Below are 23075 nucleotides of genomic sequence, written 5' to 3'. Positions count from 1 at the left end.
GATAAGAGCCATTGGTTGAGGGTATGCCCGTGACAACGATTAATTGCTTGTACTAGCTTCTTCTTCTTCTTCTTTTGCGAGTTAGTTTTTTTAGTGTAAAAAATTATTAAGATATTAAAAAGTAAAAAATCTAATGCGCCGAAATACTTCTAAGATATTTAAATGGTGACATGTTAAACGGTATTTTAAAAAAATTTGAGATAACAACATTTTAGATTAACTTGGATCAATAATAGTTAACATGTGAAACCCATGATATGGGATGTAATATCATGATAAAACCAAGAAACTTACATTGAAACAAATTAAAAAGCTTAAAAATGACTGAAGTAAACTTATATTGATGGCCAACACAACGCCGCAGGTTAGGCCAAATTTTTTCGGACATAAAAAGAACAAAGTTAAAGCGATGCTATGATTTCTAAAGTAGTAAAAGAAATTTGAGACTTAGATCATTAGATCAACCGAGTTTAATAATTTCGGTTAATTTAATAACATTAACAAAAGGCAACTTTAATTTAATAACATTAAAAACTAAGTATACTCGGGTGAATTTTCTAGACCCGAGTTAATCTTCCAAACTCATATCTTGCAAAATATCAAACCCGAACTCAATCAAGAAACTCAATTTCCAACAAAAAAAATAAGCTAAAAAAATAACGTCAACCCGTAGAACGCTTGGGAATGCGGCGGTGCAAATCGCGTTCCAAAAAAAAAATTTTTTTTTTTGCAAAAACTTAATTTGTTTTTTATATGTTTTGGATCGTTTTGATGCGCTGATTTCAAAAATAATTTTTAAAAAATAAAAAAACATCATTTTGATATATTTCGGCATGAAAAGTACTTTGAAAAGCAACCGCAACCATACCCCCAAACAGGCTTAATCTATTATTTGTAACACGATGACAGTCCATCGAGAAACAACCATCACGCGCCTCCTCCTGAGGAAGAGGACACCATGAAGATTCCGATGATGCTATGGAAGGAAGTTTTTCACCACTAGATTCAACAACATGTACCGTCTGGAGCTAATGTAACAACTGACATGAAGACATTGATGCGGTGTGCAACGCACGCGTCAACAATTTTTTTTGTTTATTTTATTTTATTTATCAATTTACCACATGGCTTCTAGGACCGAATAATTACTATTAAAAAGCGTTTATGAAATTACACAAAAGTCCTTGAAACCATTTTTTGATAATTTTGAATATAAGAGTAATCGGGTCATTACATTGTGTTTAAAAAAGCAAAAAACCAAAAATGCCTTGTGCCATAATTAGGTGTTTTTTTTTTCTTGTAAGGATACTCCAGTAATTTTATTATATAAAAAATCAGAAAAAGACCAAGCTGACCCTTAACAACTATAGAATAATAAACGGACCGTGAAAAGATCATTTACCCCTTAAAGCCAGCTCATCCAACTTCTTTTATTCGTTAAGAGCAAAGGTGTAAAATCACTTTTCCAATCAACAGTTAATCACACCTTTGCTACACCGTGTTTAGGTGTTTTTTTGTAATCGGGATTTTCCAAGGCCCAAGAGAGACCCTGGTGTGAGACTGAGATTTGTAGTGGTTAAGCCCCACGGTGAATTGAATAGCAGCACTTGCCTCACAAATTGAGTTTTACCTTCCTCTTATTTGGGATCATGTGAAACGTCGTGCTAAATCCAATTGTGGAATTAAAACTTGGGAATTGTTTGCTAGGTAAAAAAGATCTTAGGCCAATAAATCTTTTTTAATCTTCCAAAACCACTACCCTTAATTGTAAAATAATTGGTGTAAAACCTGAGAAGTATAGCTTAATTAGTCATGTTCTAAATTTACTCCTTAGAGATTACCAGTTCGAGTCTTACAAACCTTAAGGCTACTAGAGTATTATAAACCTCAAAGTCATTAGAGACTTACATGATCATTAATTTTAAGCTAGTAATATTAGTAGAGGTGCACGCAAGCTGACCTGAATACTCATATTAATAAAATATTAATAATAATTGGTGTGGTTTAGAAGAAAAAAGCAAGTAAAGGAATGTAATTTGGCTTGTTTTTGTTTTTTTAATTGAAAATGAAACTATTTTTTCAACTTAGCTCTTCTAGTTATTTCATCTCTAAAGTTTGGTTTAGTCTTTGTAAAGAAATTATTGAGTCATATTTGTTTAGTTCGCTAGACATTGTTTATGAGTTTATCTAAATAAGAGTGTTATTATTGGAATCTTAAGAGTCTTGTTGACGAGTATATGATAGATTCAACAAGCATGTATACTACAATAGTTTTTGTTTAAGTATAATAACTGCCATGTATGATGATTATGCATGATAGGTTGTGTTTCAATCTTTTATACAAGTTTATTTATTTGCCTAGCAGGCATACCAGTAAGTTTACTCTTTTTTTTGTATTAATATGATTGCATGTTTTCCATGTTCTTATAATATTGCATAATTATACACTCACATGCCTAATCGTCTGTCTTCATACATATATTTGATATTTGGACAACATTGAAAAAACTAGTTTAATTTAATGCATGAAAGCTGAATCAAGGGGAATACAGTAACTTTAAAAATGATGGACTTCAGTGGTCGAGGATGCTATAAAAAAGAGAGTGAACGAACTGAACAGAAAATTCTGGATACGATAATCGATGATGATAATAGGCAGAAATGGAAGTGCGCGCAGCAAGGAACATGCACACATTAGATTTTGTATGTAGCTAAGGATCACAGAGCTAGTAAATCAAATTTCTCCGTCCCAAAGCTCCTCAATTGTCTTGATAGGTCCCTTTTCTGAGATGTAATCTTCTCCACGACATCCTCTGCTTTGGGGTATCTCACTGATCATCCTAGATTCTTCCTCACTCAATGTCCAGTTGAATATCTCAAGGTTCTCCTTCATCCTGCCATTGTTGAAACTCTTCACCACCACGCACACCCCTTGCTCATATGCCCATCTAAGGCACACCTGTTTTTAAAACCAATCAACTCAGTCTTGTTCTCTTGTATATTTTGTATATATGTTCATCCAGCTTTACACTACTAAATATTGATAAAATGAAGATGCTAGAGTTAGAACCTGAGCCACACTCTTTCCTTTAGCAGTTGCAATCTCTTTCAGTACTTTATTCTCCAAAACCCTGTTGCTTCCCCAAAGGGTTCCTTTGGCTCCCAAAGGAGCATAAGCTGTTAAAAGGATTCCATTGGCCTTGCAGAATTCCCTTAGCTTCTTTTGTTGCCATAATGGGTTGATCTCTACCTTTCAATTAGTTCCCAACATTTTCACTATTTATACATACATTTCATTTCTTGGAACTTGTGAGGAAGTTAATTATAAACCCAGAGGTTAGATTGCGAACTTACTTGATTAACTGCCGGAGGGATCTTTGCAAAGGCAAGGATGTCTGAAAGCTTTTTACAAGAGAAATTGCTGACACCAATGGATTTCGTCAGACCCAGATCTTGGCAGTCTTGCATAGCTTCCCAAACGGATTTAAAATCCATAGGTAAAAAGTCTTCTTTGTTTATAGGGAACTCAAAGGTTCCTGATCTCGAGCTCACAGGCCAATGAATTAGATAGAGATCAAGGTACTCCAGCTGAAGATCCCTGCATGCATGCAACATGGCATAAATTGATCACGAGGAACATCATAGGATAAGCTTCAAGATTTGTCTATGACAAAGTTGATATCCTGGCTTTAAATTGATATGCAGGCCAAATTAGTACCGTAGACTCCTCTTAAGGGCGGGGAGAACAAGTTCAGCGTGAGCATCACTACACCATAGCTTTGAAGTGATGAAAAGCTCGTCCCTTGATTTGATAAAACCACGAGACAATGCTTCAGCAATGGCTTCTCCAAGTGGCTCCTCTGTTAAGTACAATTTAGCTGTATCGAAGTGTCTGTAACCAATCTCAATTGCCTGAAGAACGGCTGTTTTTGTTTCTTGAGATCCCTCTAATAGAGAAGTTGCTGTACCCATCCCCAATAGTGGCATTTTTCTGCCACTAGAACTATCTAAAAGGACTTCTGGAATTGTCACCAATTCGCCATCCATCTCCGCACCAGATACGATCTAATTTGCTTAAGATGTTACAATGAGAATGACAAGCTTCAGCTTCTGTTTAAGCCTTTGAAGTTCCAGCAATTTTGATACTTCTGTAACCATGAACTCTTTTCGTCAATTTCAAGTTTATATTTGTCTAATACAAAGTAGCTGACAATAAACCACTCAATTTCCAAAATAAAAAATAAGTATCACGATTTGTTTTCCTGATGACAATAAGGGAGTAGATGGTTTTTTCTCTAGCAGGTGCTTAGAGGATATGGGGAAGGAGATGGTGGCTAATAGTTTCGGAAAATTTAAGGAAGGTAGCTCATGGATCTAGTTGCTAATAAGAGGGGAAAGGCTCGAAGAAGTTGGTTTTTAGGAATTTTTTTATGGCTGGCGGCTAGTGTCTAAGGAAAAAGAAAGAGATAAGGCTGTTAGGGTTTTGTTTTTTTTATTTTTTTGTTTTTTAGTGAGAGAGTGTGCTAGGTGTGTGTGGGTTTTTTTTTTTGGGGGTTAATGCTCTAATTAATTATTTTTTTGGCTAATGATTTCTTCCTCTTTTATATGTGAGATTCCTTTATTATTTATAAACAAAATAATTTGTTTTTTTCCTTCCAATGCTTGGTCCTCGTGCAACCTTGGTGACCAATAAACCCAAAATTACTTTGGTTCTTTATTTTTTTATTTGCACTTTTGGTCTCCTTCTCCAAATATTTAGTTTTTTTTTTTGTTTTTTTTTTAAAAGGCAACATCAATGTTGACTTGATGAGAAAAATAAATCAACGATTTTGAATGAGCGTGTTGAAATCTAAACGTGTTAAAAGCATATTTTTTTAATTTTTATTTCTTTTGAAAAGACATTGAAAATGTCAAAAATAAAGCAAATACATCAAAATATTTTTTTTATTGTTTTGTTGTTTTTTGTTTTAAATAAGTATGAAAAAAATGGTTAAAATCGGGTTATGATAGTTGTCCCTTTTTTTACAATATTTATGACATAAAGTCTTGTAAGAGACTTTAAATAGTAAGTTTGCAAATAATTAAAAAAAGGTGTGCAAGTTTTCCTAAGTTAGGAGAAAATACATTGGGGTTTGGGTTTTTTTAACAAATTAAGAGATGGCTATCCTTGTAGATGTTTCAAAATTCAATTTTTTTTCTTGAAAATCAAAGGTTTTCTTTTTTATTTTAAAAAATGTTATTGGTATTCAGTGGACCTGCCCATGGTCTTTAATCGAGTGACCTACCCGTGATGCGAAGAATGCAAAGATTTTTCTTAACCTAGTCATTTTATAGAGTGATGGGCTTGAAATTTTTTTTTACAGTTTTGACTTTTTATTGAGTGATGAACTCTTGGAAAATTTCTTTGGTAGAAATCAGCTTAAAGAGAGTTTTGTAGTTTTGACTTTTTACAGAATGATCATTTTGAACACCAATCATTTTTAGAGAATGATGAACTCAAGAAAAATTATGGAATTTTGACCTTTTAGAGAATGACATCTCAAAGATTTAGTCATTTTAGAGAGTGATAAACTCGAGGATTTAGTCATTTTAAAGAGTGACGAGCTCGAAGATAGAGCAGTCTGTGTTCGAGTGACTAGCTCGTGGTGTGAAAAATATCTAGGATTTCTCACGAATGACCTATGTTTAGGCGATTTGCTCGTGGTTTGTGATTAGGTGACTTACCCATGGTGTGAAAAATATACAGCATTTCTCATGAATGGTCTTTGTTCATGCGACCTACACGAGGTTCATGATCGGGTAACCTGCTTGTGGTCTTTGTTCGGGTGACCAGCCTGCAATTTATGTTCAGGTAAACTTGTCCATTGTCTTTAATAGGGTGATATGCCTATGACTTATGTCCGGGTAACCTACATGTGGTTTGTGTTCAAGTAGCCTACCCGTGATCTCTTATTAGGTGACCTGTTCATGGTTTGTGTTTAGGTAACATGCCCGTGTGTGACATTTTCATGGCGCTTCCTAATGGAAGGGTTGACGTTTATCCTTTATGGTTTTAAGGTTCGACTTCCTGATTGCAGGGTTGAATCTTGGTAAATAATTTCTAGGATTTTTCATGAATAGTTTGTGTTCGGGTGACTTACCTATGATTAATTTTCTTGGCGTTTTCTAATGGAAGGGATGTCGTTTGTCCTTTTTTGATGACATGGTTGAACTTTCTAACTACAAGGTTAATGTTTGTCTTGGTGGTTTCTGATTGCAAGGTTGACGCGTGTCCTTCTTGATGGTAGGGTGGACTTTTTAATTGTAGGGTTAATGTTTGTCTTAACGCTTCTTAATAAAAAGTTTAGCACTTGTCCTTTTTTATGATAGGGTTGGACTTTCTGATGGCAATGTTGAAACTAAAAACCTAGAAAACAAAGTTAAAACTAGAGATTTCCTAATAACAAGTTGAATTTGAGATGCATGATGACATGATTGAATGAGAGATTTCCTGATAACAAGGTTGACTAGGTTAAAATGGATTTTCTTATGATAGAGTTGAAAACTCTTGGTGTTTCCTAATTATAAGGCTGACACTCATCCTTTTTTATGGCAGGTTTGGACTTTATTTAGGATTTTTCTTAGGAAAATTTATTCGAAAAAATTATGCAATGAATTGGTATCAGATGATATGCATGCATCTTTACCTAGTTAAAAATATAGGCCTTCTATTTTGTTTGCCATGCTTAATGGACGGAGTTTGTAATTTTTTAGATGAGTTCTTTTAGTTATTTGACTTTTTAGCCCACTTGAGTTTTTACTTATATGTTTAACATGTTTGATTGTCTTTTATCGCTTAGCCTAGACCTTGTGCAACAAATGAAGCTCCATTTAGTTGACTATTTCTTGGAAAGTGATAAGCTCTTTTAGCTATGATGTTGCCTATCGGTCAAATGGTGCCTCTCAATTGTGGTATTCTTGCGCTATTGCCCACACATTATTCATTTTGATGGAGAAGTGATGCTCTATTATTCTCTTTTTTTGGAAGGAATCCATCAAATCATTTATTATCAATGACTATTACAAATTGCCTTTTGGTGATCAGGTAGCGTGCATCATTTCAATATTTATCCAAATGCACCCATATGATAACATCTTTTACATGTCATAACCATATTTCAAAGGGTATACCAAGTTTTTAACTCACGGATGTCCACTTTTGAAGATGTCCTCCAAGTATGACGTTACTCTCAACTATCAATAGAGTTCATCAAGTAATCCATTGTTCTAGCTGTGTTTACTTTTCTGACTATCATCAAGAGGCATTTGCTAAATGTTATTTATAGCTTTGATGGACTTTGCTCAATCATCATTTGATTATTTATAATGGGCTCCCCCCCCAAGTGATTTGGATATTGTATGTTATCCCTCTTAAGGTCTATTACATTGTCCCTTGACTGCTCAAATTTTCAAGGATGACTCATAAAAAGTGACAATGTCATTTATGTCAAGGACTTTATAAAAATGACCTTTATTTGAAAATCTTTCTTGTTATAGAATTAACTCGTAAATGAGATATAATTTTGAAAGTGTTTATTTGATTGTAAACTCGGGACATGTCATCCAATGCTAAGATACAACTTTTACATGTTTTTAGTTAAGAATTGAAAGGGTAAAGGTTGAGGAAAAGGTGTTTGCTCAAAGATGAGCTATCTATGGATCAAATAAATTTTTGCATTTTAAAAGCAAAAATTTATCCAATATAAGCTTAAAATAAAATTGTTTTAATTTTTTTTACATTTCCTAAGGGTTTAATCTTTCTTTATGAAAAAGGATAATTTGGTTTGGTAAAGGTACATGATGAGGTGACATTCTACCTTTTGGTTTCAAAGCAAGAGGTTGAAGTGAAAGCTTAAGGTTTTGTTAGAGAAACACTTGTCTTTTTTTAGCACTTATTTTATTAGTATGAATAATAGCAAGTAGTTAGTTCGCAATATCATGATTCTTGGAAGTTCTTTGGCATTTTTTAGAACAACATTTATTGGTCCAAGTTAATTGCTTGCTTGATTAGAAAGGGCTTTTGCAGACATGTAACGTAGGCTATGAATTTTGGCTATGAAAGATAGGGATTTATAGGCTCAAAGAGTGTTTTAAGGTTATAAAGACTTATAATAACTGCCATTGTTTCTTTCTTTTCTTTCATCGTGTTTCTTTTATTCACCTTTTTTATTGCTTTAGTGGGGCTTCTTTACTTTATTTTGACCCTGACTTGGTCATTTTTGTTTTTCATTTGGGCATGCCTCCTAATATTTGGATTTCTCGAGCTTTTTGGCTTTTTCATGACCTTTTTTTTGAATTGACCTTAAAATTTATGCTTGTCCCCCAACATAAGGTGTGATTCCAATTAGAACTGACCTTTGACTTTTGAAATTTTCATTTGCTTCCCAATACGGGTTCGATCTTAATTAGGATTTTTACAAAGAAAAACTTATTCAAGTTCAAATGAGAACCACAAGGGATATATTTTTAGAATGTTAAGGGACAACAAAGATAACATTTTCTCATTTCAAGTGCACGAGGTTAGAACTGATAAATTTTATCCTCGTCTAGTATAATGTTTTGGAACTTTCGCATAAGACTTATGTTCTTATGAATCAATGACTAGCAAATTAAACTACATATGATTATGTATACAACTAATATATGTCTTAAAAGACATGGGACATGAGCTTTTCATGTTTCATGTCTTGGTTCAAAATTGTTTGGTCACCTTAAGATAAGAATTACTTGAACGACTTGTTTGTCACATTGCGAAAAGAGGGTGTCGAAATGTTGTTTTAAGAAAACATCCAATTATTTATGAAATTAAAAAGCAAATTCAATTTTTAGGATTATTTTAGCAAAAGGTTTTTTAATGAAAACTAATTTAGTTATAAAGTTTTGAACCGAGCTATGGAATAAATTATCAGGGTCAATGAGTTCTTCGCATTTTATATGGTGCACCTTAAGGGTTCAACCATTTGTGCCACTATATTTATCCAATTATGGACAATAATAAAATACTAAGTATTACTTTTGTCACACCCCCACAAAAATTTTATAAAGGCACGACATCGGCTGGCGATCTTCGTTGTGTTCTAAGGATTTGGTTCTTTGGAGTCGCCACCTAGTATTTGGTCACTAGGAACCCTAACTGGTCTTTCAGAGATTCTAAGGCAAGGGACTGGTTGCGTAAAGGGAAGGTACTAGCACCCCTAATACGCCCTACCTAAGGTAAGCTGCTTGGTGTTTGGTTTGCTCTATAGTCTATGGTGTTGGTGTTTTCTAATCCCGTCAACTCGTAAATCGCAAGGGAAAGAGAATAAAAAGAACGAAGAAAATTTCACAATTCCTAAAAAAAATTACTTTTCACGGCTCGTAAACCGTGGAGAAAAAAAATTTTAATTTTGAAATATTCTCGATCGCAGCCAAAGCTTCTTTCAAACATGTGCGTTGATTTATTACTCCCGATAATATTTTGGATGTTCGTCCTTTTAAGGATTTCTTCATCCAAACATTAGCGGTGAACAATAACCACAACTTCTCCTCCCAAAATAAGATTTTTATAGTTTTTTGGAATATTGGCCAATATCCTTTGGAGTTTTACAAACGGGTTGTAAAATCCACAAATGCAAGAAAATGATTTTGTGTTTAAGAAATCTATGCGAAAACACATTTTTCAAAACTTCCAATATTTTTTTTTATATATAAAAAGAACATTCAAAACATGCTAGTGTATTGGCCGTATGCATGAAAACAAAACATTTTTTTTTAGTAAACATTTTTTTTTTGACGAAAACCGGGTATTTTAATACCGAATTTGTATCTTGACAATATAAAAATACAAACCGGTATTGACCCAAAATACAATAATAAAATTACAGAAAAATCACAAATTCTTTGAAATAATTTTTTTTGAAGATTTTTTATTTTTTTATTTTTTTTTTTAGGGCTGACCCATCGGGGCCCACATGGCTGGGCTGAACCCAGCAGGCCTCATGTGAACAGTGAAATAAATATGATGTGAACAGTGAAATAGCATTTCACTGTTCACGTGAATTATATGTGATGTGAACAGTGAATTAACATTTCACTGTTCAAGTGAATTATATTTCACTTCAACAGTGAAATGCAAGGAAATGGTGCATGCACAGCGACGAAGGGGGTGCAAACCTGGTGGCAGAAATGATGTTGAAGACGATGGCGAACACTCCCAGTGATGCTGGTGGCGGTGGACAGGAAGCCAATGGGGGCTCACGATGGTTCTGACGGTGGCAGTGGTTGGGAAGCGCAACTGTTTTCTGCAGTATTTCTTCTTCTTTATGTAGACGCACGTACCTCTGTCTTCCTCCTTTTTGCTTATGTCTGGTTCTTCTCCTCTTGATCCCGGGTGTTTCCTTCTGTCAGCTGTTCATCCTTCTCTGTGTACAATGGTCTCCCCTCTCGGTCGTCCCCTCACTGTCTCATTGCTTTTTTTTGTTTTGTTTCCTCCTCCCTCTCTTCTCTGTCCGTTCCTTCTCCGGTTTCTTCTCTCTCTCTCTCTTCGGGTTCTCTCCTCCTCTCTCTCTTCGGTTTTCTTTGTTTTTTCTTTTGGGTTCTTTTTTTTTCTTTTCTGTCTTCCTCCTCTTCTTCTCTCTTTCGGTTCTCCATTTATAGAACCAGCGGGCGTGGGCCAAGGAGCGGGTCGAGGAGCGGCTGTCGGGGAGCGGCTGTCCAGGCGGGCCTCCCTCGGCTTTGGCAGCGCGGCGGGTGGTCGGCCAGTGTCTTCTGTCGGTGGCCCACCGGCGTGGGGCCTCGGTCGGTGACAAGAGGGACCTGCAGAAAAATAAATAATGCAAACTTTTCCTTCTTCCCCGCTGTAATGTTCGGGGGAAGAAGAAAGTGAACAGTGCCGTTCAAAACGGCACCGTTCGGTCTCCTTTTTTTTTTTTTTTTTTTTTTTGCATGAAACGGCGTCGTTTTGGATAAAACGCGCCGTTCCATTTTAAAATAAAGGCGCCAGAACATTTCTTGAATCAGTCCTTAATCATCTGTGTTCAATTCAATTTCGTCCCTTCCAATTTCGGTTCGTCCCCATAGTTGGCCGCGTTTTCCACTTTGATCCTTGGCCTCTGATTTATGCAATTTAGCCCTCAATTGATCAATAAACTTCTAATTTCTTCAATTAAGCCCCCTGGATCAAATTCAAACAGCCCCCTCTATCTTTGCGCCTTCTCCAAATTGGTCCCTGGTTTCGGATTTTTACAATTAAGTCCCTAATTGGCCATTAAACTTCAATATTTATGCAATTAAGCCCCTGATTTGACCCAATAAATTCCTAAAAATCATAATTTGGCCCCAGAACTTTAATTTCTTCTAATTAAAGCCCAAATTGACTTAAAAATCAATTTTTTCTTGCAATCAAATCCTTTATAAATTCAAATAAAATCCAATTAAGTCCATAAACATCCAAATTTGGGCTTCTCCTCAAAATTCAAAATTTCCTTCTCAATAGGGCTCTCATCCTTCAAGAAAATACTGTCAAAAATCCAATCTTTGTATCTTTATACTCCTTGACCAGTTTTCTAACCATTTTCTGAGTGCTTCTGCCTTCCGTTATTTTTCTAGCCTCTTTTGGCTATTTATTTTATTTATTTTTGTGGGGACCCAAAAATGGGTTACAACAGATGCCCCCTCTTTATAAAGCTTACGGAGCATAGGTTTTGCGCAGTAAGATTTATAAAGATAAACCAAAACTGAACTCCTGAAACTGATTTGGTTGGAGCTTGATCGCTCTGAAACTTTGTCTTTATAGCAATCCTCCTCAACCCAAAAACTATGATCAAAATTTAGTCATCTCGAGATCCCTTCTGGCGATCTCCTTTAACCCCAAAAACTTGGAATCCCATCTGGCGATTCTTCTTAACCAAGGCTAAAATATAAAGTCCCTTCTGGCGACCTCCTTTGACCAATATCGAAATGCGAGATCCCTTCTGGCGATCTCAACCAACTTGGAATCTCATCTGGCGATTCCTTTACTCACAACCAAATACAAAAATGCGTAATGGTCTCATTGTATGAGTGACCTACCCAAGAAAAATAATGGTCTCATTGTATGGGTGACCTACCTAGAAAAATGCTGGTCTCATTGTATGGGTGACCGACCCAAGAAAAATGCTGGTCTCATTGTACGGGTGACGAACCCTAGTGCTGGTCTCATTGTACGGGTGACGAACCCTAGTGCTGGTCTCATTGTACGGGTGACGAACCCTAGTGCTGGTCTCATTGTACGGGTGACGAACCCTAGTGCTGGTCTCATTGTACGGGTGACGAACCCTAGAAAAATGATGGTCTCATTGTATGGGTGACCGACCCAAGAAAAATAATGGTCTCATTGTATGGGTGACCTACCCAGAAAAATAATGGTCTCATTGTATGGGTGACCTACCCAGGGGGAAGAATTCTTAGTAAACTCCAATGCTTTTCCAAGAAATGGTTTCAATATGAGGTCCCTTCTGGCGACCTTCCTTGATGAATTTCGAAGTATGAGATCCCATCTGGCGATCTCCTTTAACTTGGAATCCCATCTGGCGATTCCTTTTATTCAAAGCCGAAATATGAGGTCCCTTCTGGCGACCTCCTTTGATGAATATCGAAATATGAGATCCCTTCTGGCGATCTCCTTTAACCAACTTGGAATCCCATCTGGTGATTCCTTTTTTAACCAACATGAAATACGAGGTCCCATCTGGCGACCTCCAAATAGTGAAACATGAGATCCCTTCTGGCGATCTCCTTTAATCATCTTGGAATCCCATCTGGCGATTCCTTTTAACAAACATGGAATATGAGGTCCCATCTGGCGACCCCCAAAATAGTGAAATACGAGATCCCTTCTGGCGATCTCCATCAACTTGGAATCCCCTCTGGCGATTCCTTTTATTCAAAGCTGAAATATGAGGTCCCATCTGGCGACCTTCAAATAGTGAAATGCGAGATCCCTTCTGGCGATCTCCATCAACTTGGAATCCCATCTGGCAATTCCTTTTATTCAAACATGAAATATGAGGTCCCTTCTGGCAACCTTCATCGAAATACGAGATCCTTCTAGCGATCTCAACCAACTTGGAATCCCATCTGGCGATTCCTTTTAACAAAAGCTGAAATTTGAGGTCCCTTCTGGTGACCTCCGTTGATGAATATCAAAATACGAGATCCCTTCTGGCGATCTCAAACAACTTGGAATCCCATCTGGCGATTCCTTTTTACCGAATGCTATCGATGTCGTTTTTCCTGCTAGCAGGGTTTGAGAATCCTTATCTTCTCTTCTTGTTGTTCTAGAATCAACTCAATGATTCTTTCTTCGTCCATAATCTTGTTGGAATGCACTAAGATCTCCTCCTGTAATGATCCAAAAAAAACATACATGCAATGATTTATGATTAGATGCAATGCATGCATTCGTACCTGGTTTTGAAACATAGGCCCCATCCTCATCTTCTTGTTCGTGAGACTGCCTCTCAACATGAGCTTGCTTTTGAAATCGTATGCTGGATTCATCTCTCGTGTTGCCTCCTATCATATCTTGGGGAAGAAGTCTTCGACTTTTTTACAAGTAGCCCCTTTTTTCTCCAAATTTACGACTTGTCCTTGCCTCTTTGTCATGCTTTTGTTAAATGCTTTATCTTTTTCAAATCTACGGGCCCTTATCCCGTTTTGAAAACATGTAAAACCTTTCAGGAAATAATCTTTTATTGCCCCCTAATGTGGAGTGCAACTATATGTCAAGAAGATCTGATTTGGTGCTCTCCAATTGATGGAGTCATCTCTTTAGTCATGTGTAAAAAGTTCTTTTAAGTAAAAGATTTCAAATGCTATGAGATCATATGTTTTATATATATATATATATATAAAAAGGCTCTTTACAAAGAGAATTCATGGTCAGACTTTAATTTTGTTGATTGGGAAATTACGAAATACATCAAGCGTAATATTTCCTTACAGAGTCAGAATTCACGGGCCTAAATAGATCTTCTCCATCCATTCTAGATAACAATTAAAGCTTCTCCCAAAAATGCTTTTTGTACCACTAAAGGGCCCTCATTGTTTGGCGTCCATTTACTCTGACCTTCTCCTGGTAAAAGACAACATTTTCTTCAATATAAGATCTCCTTCGTGGAACCCTCAAGGTCGAATCCTCTTGTTGTATGATTTGGCCATCCTTCTTTGATAAAGTTGATGATGACAGATTGCGGCTATCCTCTTTTCACTTATCAGATTCAACTGTTCACATTTAACCTTGTCCCATTCTAACTCTTCTAGCTCAAAGTCTATCAATACTCTTAATGAGGGGATTTCAACTTCTAAAGGTATTACCGCCTCCATTTCATATACCAACGTATACAGGGTGACTCTTATTGAGGTTCGGATTGCAGTGGGGTACGTGTGAAGGGCAAATGACAACATCTCATACCAATCCTTGTAAGTGAATACCATCTTTTTGACATTCTTGTTAGCAGCTTCTACCGCACCATTCATCTTTGGTCTATATGGCGAAGAATTGGAATGCTTGATTTTCCATTTAGTGCAAAGCTCCATTATCATCTTGCCGTTGAAATTCTGGGCATTATTTTTCTAGTGGACCATATCGATAGATCAAATATCTTTCCATAAATTTCTTCACCACTTTTTTCACGTGATCAAAACATCTCAACAAAGTTTCGTCAGATGATTTATACAAAGTTTCCCCATCAAGATAGAAATCCATTGCTAACCTCCTCAACGTCTTCTTGTTGATTTTTGGATGCCCCCATGGGATATGTCTAGTTTTGGATGAAATTCTTGATATCATAGTGCCAAGGGTTTCCATCAATTTCTCTTTCAAACTGAGCAATAATGAGCTAAGTTATTTCTTATATCAATGTGTATTGGTTGTACCTTGTGCCCAAAGTCTATTCTAGCCATAGAAGCTGGCGTGACCAAAACATCAAAATGGTTTCTTTCCCTTCCTAGATGGGTGAACTTTATTTCCTCAAATTCTCTAGCCCATTTAGACAAGTATTCTTGGCAAGGTCTCAACTTCTCGTCCTTGGTTTGCCCTTTTCCTTTCACTTGACAAATAATCAAAATCGAGTCTCCAATACACATCTATCTTTCTGATGTTTAGCTCTAATGCAACCTTTAAAATCGAGAATGCAAGCTTCAAACTCAGTTGTGTTGTTAGCGTACCCAAATTGCGATTTAACTAAAACCGGATACTGTTTCTTATTAGGAAAGATTAGCACTGCCCCCACTTTATTACCACAACACCCTCAAAGTACATAATCCAACAATCTGATTTCCCTTACTCGACTGAAAGCATATTTTTATCCAAAAAATCAAATCTTAACAGCCCATAAACTTTCACAACATGGTCAGCTAGGTGATTGGCGATGACATTCATGGCTTTTCTTGTCATATATACTATGTTGTACTCAGCTAGTAGAACTTGCCATTTTTCAATTCAACTCGATAGATAGGGGTGGATTCAGTAGGTATTGCTTGATTTTCGTGAAAGCTTCTTCACATTCTTATTCCAAATTCCAAGATTCTTCCTCCTTAACAATTTGAAGATGAGGTCATAAGTCGTGGTTAATTGGGATATAAATTGAGCAATGTAATTCAAACTTCCCAAGAACCTCCTTACATCCTTCTTAGTCTTGGGAGTTGGCATAGGTTGAATAGCCTTTACTTAATCAGGGTCCACTTCTATCCCTTTGTCACTCATCATAAATTCCAACAACTTCCTAGATTTCACCCCGAATGAACACCTTGCATGGTTAAGCCTCAACTTGTACTTTCTTAGTCTTTCAACTAATTCCTTCAATATTTGGTCATGATTCTCTCCCTCTCTAGGTCATGTCATCCACGTATACTTTAATCTCTTTTGCATCATGTTGTGAAATAAAGTTACCCTGGCACTTTGGTAGGTGCCCCCAACTTTCTTTAACCCAAACGGCATGACCTTGTAGCGGGTTTCCAAGTTTGTTCATGTTGTTCGTTTTTGTGAATCCCCTAATGTTATTTTCCTACCATTATTCCTCTTCTACAACTAATATGGATTCTTTAAAGTCCGGCCATTCATTCTCAGTGTAAAGTGCAGGTGTAGTTATGGAAGATTCGTTTTGAAAAGAAAAATGATGTGTAAAAACACCAAGATGAACTTTTGAAAAGGCATTTGGAACCTCGATTTAAAAAGTTGAAAAAGGAAAACAACACAATATCATGATCAAACAAGCATTGTTGATTAAATCACCAAATGAAGCTTCTTGGGTCTCCCAATTCTAGAACATCTCTCCCTTTATGGATGCAAAAAGATATTATGGAGCATACATCCTAAGGATAGGCTCTAGTTCCTTTATGTGAGACATTGGGTAGGTTTACTACTGGGTCTCTAAAAAGGGTCTCTTGCTGTTCCAGTGATCACCCTCGTAAAGGCGATATGGAGGTCCAGCAGATAGTGGGATGGCACGTGTACCAATCACAATCAGTCTAAACACTCAGCAAAGAGTTGGGGTTTACACAAACTTAAACCTTGACTCAAGTCATAAGGCAAGCTGCTAGTCCCCCACTTAACCTTAAAGTTACAGGTGTGTGCCCTCATAATATAATAACAATAATAAAGTGATGCATGACCATGCCATGTACGATAGAATGTAAAGATGTATGCTAAAGCTTTTAAACAAAGCATCGTAAGAAAACAAAAACCAATAACACATAGCATAAACAAACAAAAAAATCAAGCTTAGTCCAAGGGTCCCCAGTGGAGTCGCCATTCTGTCACACCCCCACAAAAATTTTATAAAGGCACGACATCGGCTGGCGATCTTCGTTGTGTTCTAAGGATTTGGTTCTTTGGAGTCGCCACCTAGTATTTGGTCACTAGGAACCCTAACTGGTCTTTCAGAGATTCTAAGGCAAGGGACTGGTTGCGTAAAGGGAAGGTACTAGCACCCCTAATACGCCCTACCTAAGGTAAGCTGCTTGGTGTTTGGTTTGCTCTATAGTCTATGGTGTTGGTGTTTTCTAATCCCGTCAACTCGTAAATCGCAAGGGAAAGAGAATAAAAAGAACGAAGAAAATTTCACAATTCCTAAAAAAAAATTACTTTTCACGGCTCGTAAACCGTGGAGAAAAAAAATTTTAATTTTGAAATATTCTCGATCGCAGCCAAAGCTTCTTTCAAACATGTGCGTTGATTTATTACTCCCGATAATATTTTGGATGTTCGTCCTTTTAAGGATTTCTTCATCCAAACATTAGCGGTGAACAATAACCACAACTTCTCCTCCCAAAATAAGATTTTTATAGTTTTTTGGAATATTGGCCAATATCCTTTGGAGTTTTACAAACGGGTTGTAAAATCCACAAATGCAAGAAAATGATTTTGTGTTTAAGAAATCTATGCGAAAACACATTTTCAAAACTTCCAATATTTTTTTTTATATATAAAAGAACATTCAAAACATGCTAGTGTATTGGCCGTATGCATGAAAACAAAAACATTTTTTTTTAGTAAACATTTTTTTTGACGAAAACCGGGTATTTTAATACCGAATTTGTATCTTGACAATATAAAAATACAAACCGGTATTGACCCAAAATACAATAATAAAATTACAGAAAAAATCACAAATTCTTTGAAATAATTTTTTTTTGAAGATTTTTTATTTTTTTATTTTTTTTTTTAGGGCTGACCCATCGGGGCCCCACATGGCTGGGCTGAAACCCCAGCAGGCCTCATGTGAACAGTGAAATAAATATATGATGTGAACAGTGAAATAGCATTTCACTGTTCACGTGAATTATATGTGATGTGAACAGTGAATTAACATTTCACTGTTCAAAGTGAATTATATTTCACTTCAACAGTGAAATGCAAGGAAATGGTGCATGCACAGCGACGAAGGGGGTGCAAACCTAGGTGGCAGAAATGATGTTGAAGACGATGGCGAACACTCCCAGTGATGCTGGTGGCGGTGGACAGGAAGCCAATGGGGGCTCACGATGGTTCTGACGGTGGCAGTGGTTGGGAAGCGCAACTGTTTTCTGCAGTATTTCTTCTTCTTTATGTAGACGCACGTACCTCTGTCTTCCTCCTTTTTGCTTATGTCTGGTTCTTCTCCTCTTGATCCCGGGTGTTTCCTTCTGTCAGCTGTTCATTCCTTCTCTGTGTACAATGGTCTCCCCTCTCGGTCGTCCCCTCACTGTCTCATTGCTTTTTTTTGTTTTGTTTCCTCCTCCCTCTCTTCTCTGTCCGTTCCTTCTCCGGTTTCTTCTCTCTCTCTCTCTTCGGGTTCTCTCCTCCTCTCTCTCTCTTCGGTTTTCTTTGTTTTTTCTTTTGGGTTCTTTTTTTTTCTTTTCTGTCTTCCTCCTCTTCTTCTCTCTTTCGGTTCTCCATTTATAGAACCAGCGGGCGTGGGCCAAGGAGCGGGTCGAGGAGCGGCTGTCGGGGAGCGGCTGTCCAGGCGGGCCTCCCTCGGCTTTTGGCAGCGCGGCGGGTGGTCGGCCAGTGTCTTCTGTCGGTGGCCCACCGGCGTGGGGCCTCGGTCGGTGACAAGAGGGACCTGCAGAAAAATAAATAATGCAAACTTTTCCTTCTTCCCCGCTGTAATGTTCGGGGAAGAAGAAAGTGAACAGTGCCGTTCAAAACGGCACCGTTCGGTCTCCTTTTTTTTTTTTTTTTTTTTTTTTGCATGAAACGGCGTCGTTTTGGATAAAACGCGCCGTTCCATTTTAAAATAAAGGCGCCAGAACATTTCTTGAATCAGTCCTTAATCATCTGTGTTCAATTCAATTTCGTCCCTTTCCAATTTCGGTTCGTCCCCATAGTTGGCCGCGTTTTTCCACTTTGATCCTTGGCCTCTGATTTATGCAATTTTAGCCCTCAATTGATCAATAAACTTCTAATTTCTTCAATTAAGCCCCCTGGATCAAATTCAAACAGCCCCCTCTATCTTGCGCCTTCTCCAAATTGGTCCCTGGTTTCGGATTTTTTTACAATTAAGTCCCTAATTGGCCATTAAACTTCAATATTTATGCAATTAAGCCCCTGATTTGACCCAATAAATTCCTAAAAATCATAATTTGGCCCCAGAACTTTAATTTCTTCTAATTAAAGCCCAAATTGACTTAAAAATCAATTTTTTCTTGCAATCAAATCCTTTATAAATTCAAATAAAATCCAATTAAGTCCATAAACATCCAAATTTGGGCTTTCTCCTCAAAATTCAAAAATTTCCTTCTCAATAGGGCTCTCATCCTTCAAGAAAATACTGTCAAAAATCCAATCTTTGTATCTTTATATACTCCTTGACCAGTTTTCTAACCATTTTTCTGAGTGCTTCTGCCTTCCGTTATTTTTCTAGCCTCTTTTGGCTATTTATTTTATTTATTTTTGTGGGGACCCAAAAATGGGTTACAACAACTTTCATAACAACAATAAAATATAGAAAAAGGCACACTTTATTAAAAGATGCAATCTCATTCTAAAATTGATAAAGTTTTAAATGAATAACATTATCATATTTATAAAGTTTCTATATGCATCTTTTGACAGTCATGAGTTCCTTAGTTTACTTCATCAAAAGCTAAATTGCATATTTTCACTCATCCTTTTATGAAATTAAATAATTGTTCCATGCATCATTAAGATCTCTTTATACCTGGGTTGCTTTGTTCAATAGTCCCTCCTATTATGACTATGCTACATTGTTAACTTGCTTTTTGAACCCTTGATAATGATCAATGCAATAACCTTTTGTTCTTATATGATAATCACATTTGACTTTTTTATTATATCATTTAGGGAAAGGTGGATGGATATGTTCAAGGGGTTAAGGTGTTATCAAACAGACATTCACAAGGTGTTGGTGAATGTTAAGGAGAGGATTTGGAAAAGAAGATTGTTCCTAATATTTTTTTTCTTACGGCTTGAACCTCATATGTTTTGAGAAGTGTGGTGCTTAGGCAAAAATAAGGTTGGTAATGACGTTTGATTTTGGGTAGAAAGCAGTATTTTGTCAGTTTGAAAAAGCTTTTTAGAAAAATTTAGATGATGTGACCAAGGTTGTGGACCAGTTGCCTTCTCTTTAGCAAATACTAGTGGTATCCTTATATCTTGGATCTTTCCTTCTTTTATAGATCTTTAAATTCTTTTGGCTACAACCACCATATCTGAGAATTATTTTAAGGTATTATAAACCATATATGCAAAATAAGGATCTTTAAAAGTATTCATGAAGATAAAGATCATTTTTTTTTCTATCAAATGAGGGTTAACTTGAATAACAAGTCCTTGCCACCTTTGAGCATATTCTCTAACAGTTTCATCAACTCTTTTCTTCATTTCTTGCAAGGAAATTCAGTTAGGGGTCAATTCTAGGTTCAACTTATACCGTTTAGTAAAAACTGTGACTAGATCACTTCACTTCTTAATTTGGGTTTTACCAAGGCTCATATACCAATTAAAAGCAAGTCCACTCAAGCTTTCATGGAAGTAATGTATTAATAAATTTCCATCATGTGTTAACTCAACCATTTTGGTGTAATAAAGCATCAAATGAATTAGAGGACATTAAGATCCAATGAACTTGTTGAATTTGGGCACCTTGAAGTCCTAAAGAACGACAACAACAAGCACTAGACACTTTTCAATAGCACCATGGGGACTATACAAAGCTACCTTCTTAATGGCTCCTAATCGTTCTTCAATTAAAGAATACTGTCTCGCACTTGTATTTAGGTCATTTCACCCTTCGAGGAATTGATTTAACTTTGCCCAATCTGAGTTCTTTCTATGTCCTTTATTTACTTTTTGTAAATCTTGGTAGGGGTTGGTGTTTTAGGGGTAGGCCTATATTTCTTCTATAAATGAAAGAAATGTGATGTTACAAAAACTAATAAATATGGTATGCTTGTGGGGAAAAAAAGGTAAAGTAAATGTAGGTTTTCTTTTCAAAGGATGGTAATGATCATCATTTAGTGTTTTATTACACTAACAAGGGAATTGATATTCATCTCAGTCAATTTATAATAATCCAGAATCTTGTAGAATTTATGTGATGATCATTTTCCACCTAAAAGTCCAAGAATTCAAGATATTACATGTTGGGCTTTCCTTAATGCAATTTATAAATGGCACATACATACATTTTAATAATAGGTTATATTCATTAATTGAGCATGGGTAGGTGTATTTGATATTAAAAGAGTCTCAGATATGTCTAGTGATAGTCTTTGTAAAGACAATATGGGGGGTATTATAAGAAATGGTTAAGGCTCATATGATCACTATTACCAAGCAGACACTCAGATATGAGTTAGATGTTTCATGCATCCAAACCATAATTAGTAGTCATAGGGCAAACCATTAATCCCTCATTAAGTGAGCATGAGTAGGTGTACTTGATTTCAAAAGAGTCTCAGATCTGCCTAATGACAGCCTTTGTAAAGACAATATAAAGGCATTGTGAGAAATAGTTAAGGCTCATATGCCCACCATTATCAAGTAAGCACTCGGATATGAGTTGGGTGTTTCATGCATTCGAATCATAACTAGTAGTCATAGGACAAACTGTTAATCCCTTATTTAACCTAAAAGCTTGTGTGTCCTTTTAAAAAATTAAAGCATGTGATGCATGAGGCATTAATTCATATCCAATATACAAATGCATGTGCATTATATATATAAAAATTAAAGCATAAAAAGTATGCATGTTGATAATAAAAATGATGGAAAAGAAGTAAAAATTTAAAGCATAAAAAGAATAAAAATGTATAGATTAACAAAATAAAAAAAAAAACCCACAACAATTAGACAGACAAACAAACAAAGCTTAGTCCATGGAATGTACCTAGTGGAGTCGTTATTTTATCACACATATGCAGTATCGCGGAGAAAGTCCTCGTAGACCAAGATCATCTGGATGTAAAGGGAAAAGACAATGAATTCTTGTCCTTTATAAGTAAAAAGAGGGATGGAGTGCCACCTAGTATTTTGATCACTAAAGACCCTAATTGATCTTGGAGTCTAGATAGAGGGATTGATTGTGTATATGGAGGACGAATCACCCCTAGTACATCTTACCTAAGACAAGCTATATTATTTATTTGTTTGATATAAACTAAGGTACTATTGTATTTTCTAACTGTTGGTATGTCTAATGGTTAAAGTTAGTTCACCCTAGTAGAGTGGATCATAACTTTATGGGTCAAGTCTAGCCATTTTAGAGCCAAAATACATTTGTCTTTTTGTATTTTGTATTTCTTTGAAAAATAGGAATACATCTTGTATATAAGTTCATAATCCTTAATATTGAAATAAACAAAATAAATATTTTGGTGTTTTTGAAATGCAGGTCAAGTTCCCATGGATTTCATAAATTGGTTATTACATCCAAAAATACATCAAAGATATAAACAAAACTATTTTTCTTGAGTTTTGGTATATAAAAAAATGTTAAATTATTCCATGTATTTTTTTCTTATTATTTATGAAAATATGATTTTTATTTTTAGAAACTTGGCCGTTTGAAATTTAAAATAAAGTTGTGTTTAAAAAAAAAAAATAAAGTTTTTTGTTACTTTTGTTGAAGGAAACTGATTTATTTAATACTAAAAAAGTAGCTCGTGTATAGCTCATAATTCCAAATGTTAAATATGAGGAGGTAAAAAAATATGAGGAACTCAAAATTAAGTTCAAGATTATCTTCCAAAAGTTTCAAAATTTATTTAACTTAGATTAAGATCATGTTTAGCAAAACTCAAAAGAGCGTTTTAATTAAGCTTTTTTAACAACAATATTAACTCGAGATGAATTATCATTCATCAACTCAAAACCGAGCAACACCAAAAATCCACATGAATCTTATTAATCTCGAACTTCATTTAAATCGCATACTAATTTAAACAAAACTACATGAACCAAAACATAATTCATGCATCAACATTTAATTTCCAAAAAGTAATCAAAACCTTAAAAAACAATTTTATAATTCTACGCAAATAATCAAATTGTTTCAAAAAACAAAACACATATC

At 35.8% G+C, this 23075-nt stretch overlaps 1 protein-coding gene across 1 annotated transcript; it reads right to left on the bottom strand.

Annotated features, from left to right (window-relative positions):
• Positions 1-2547: 2547 nt before the first annotated feature.
• LOC118044720 (non-functional NADPH-dependent codeinone reductase 2) lies at positions 2548-4506 on the bottom strand. The gene is made up of 4 exons (XM_035053162.2): positions 3719-4506; positions 3355-3598; positions 3071-3250; positions 2548-2959 (listed from the first exon to the last, which is right to left on the bottom strand). The coding sequence occupies exons 1-4, from the start codon at positions 4045-4047 to the stop codon at positions 2735-2737; spliced, it is 978 nt and encodes a 325-aa protein (XP_034909053.1). The 5' UTR covers positions 4048-4506; the 3' UTR covers positions 2548-2734.
• Positions 4507-23075: the final 18569 nt, after the last annotated feature.

This window comes from Populus alba, chromosome 10 (assembly GCF_005239225.2).
Source record: "Populus alba chromosome 10, ASM523922v2, whole genome shotgun sequence".
Lineage (NCBI taxonomy): Eukaryota > Viridiplantae > Streptophyta > Magnoliopsida > Malpighiales > Salicaceae > Populus > Populus alba.
The sequence above is the reverse complement of the archived record's forward strand: the minus strand, read 5'-3'. Positions and strand labels throughout refer to the sequence as shown.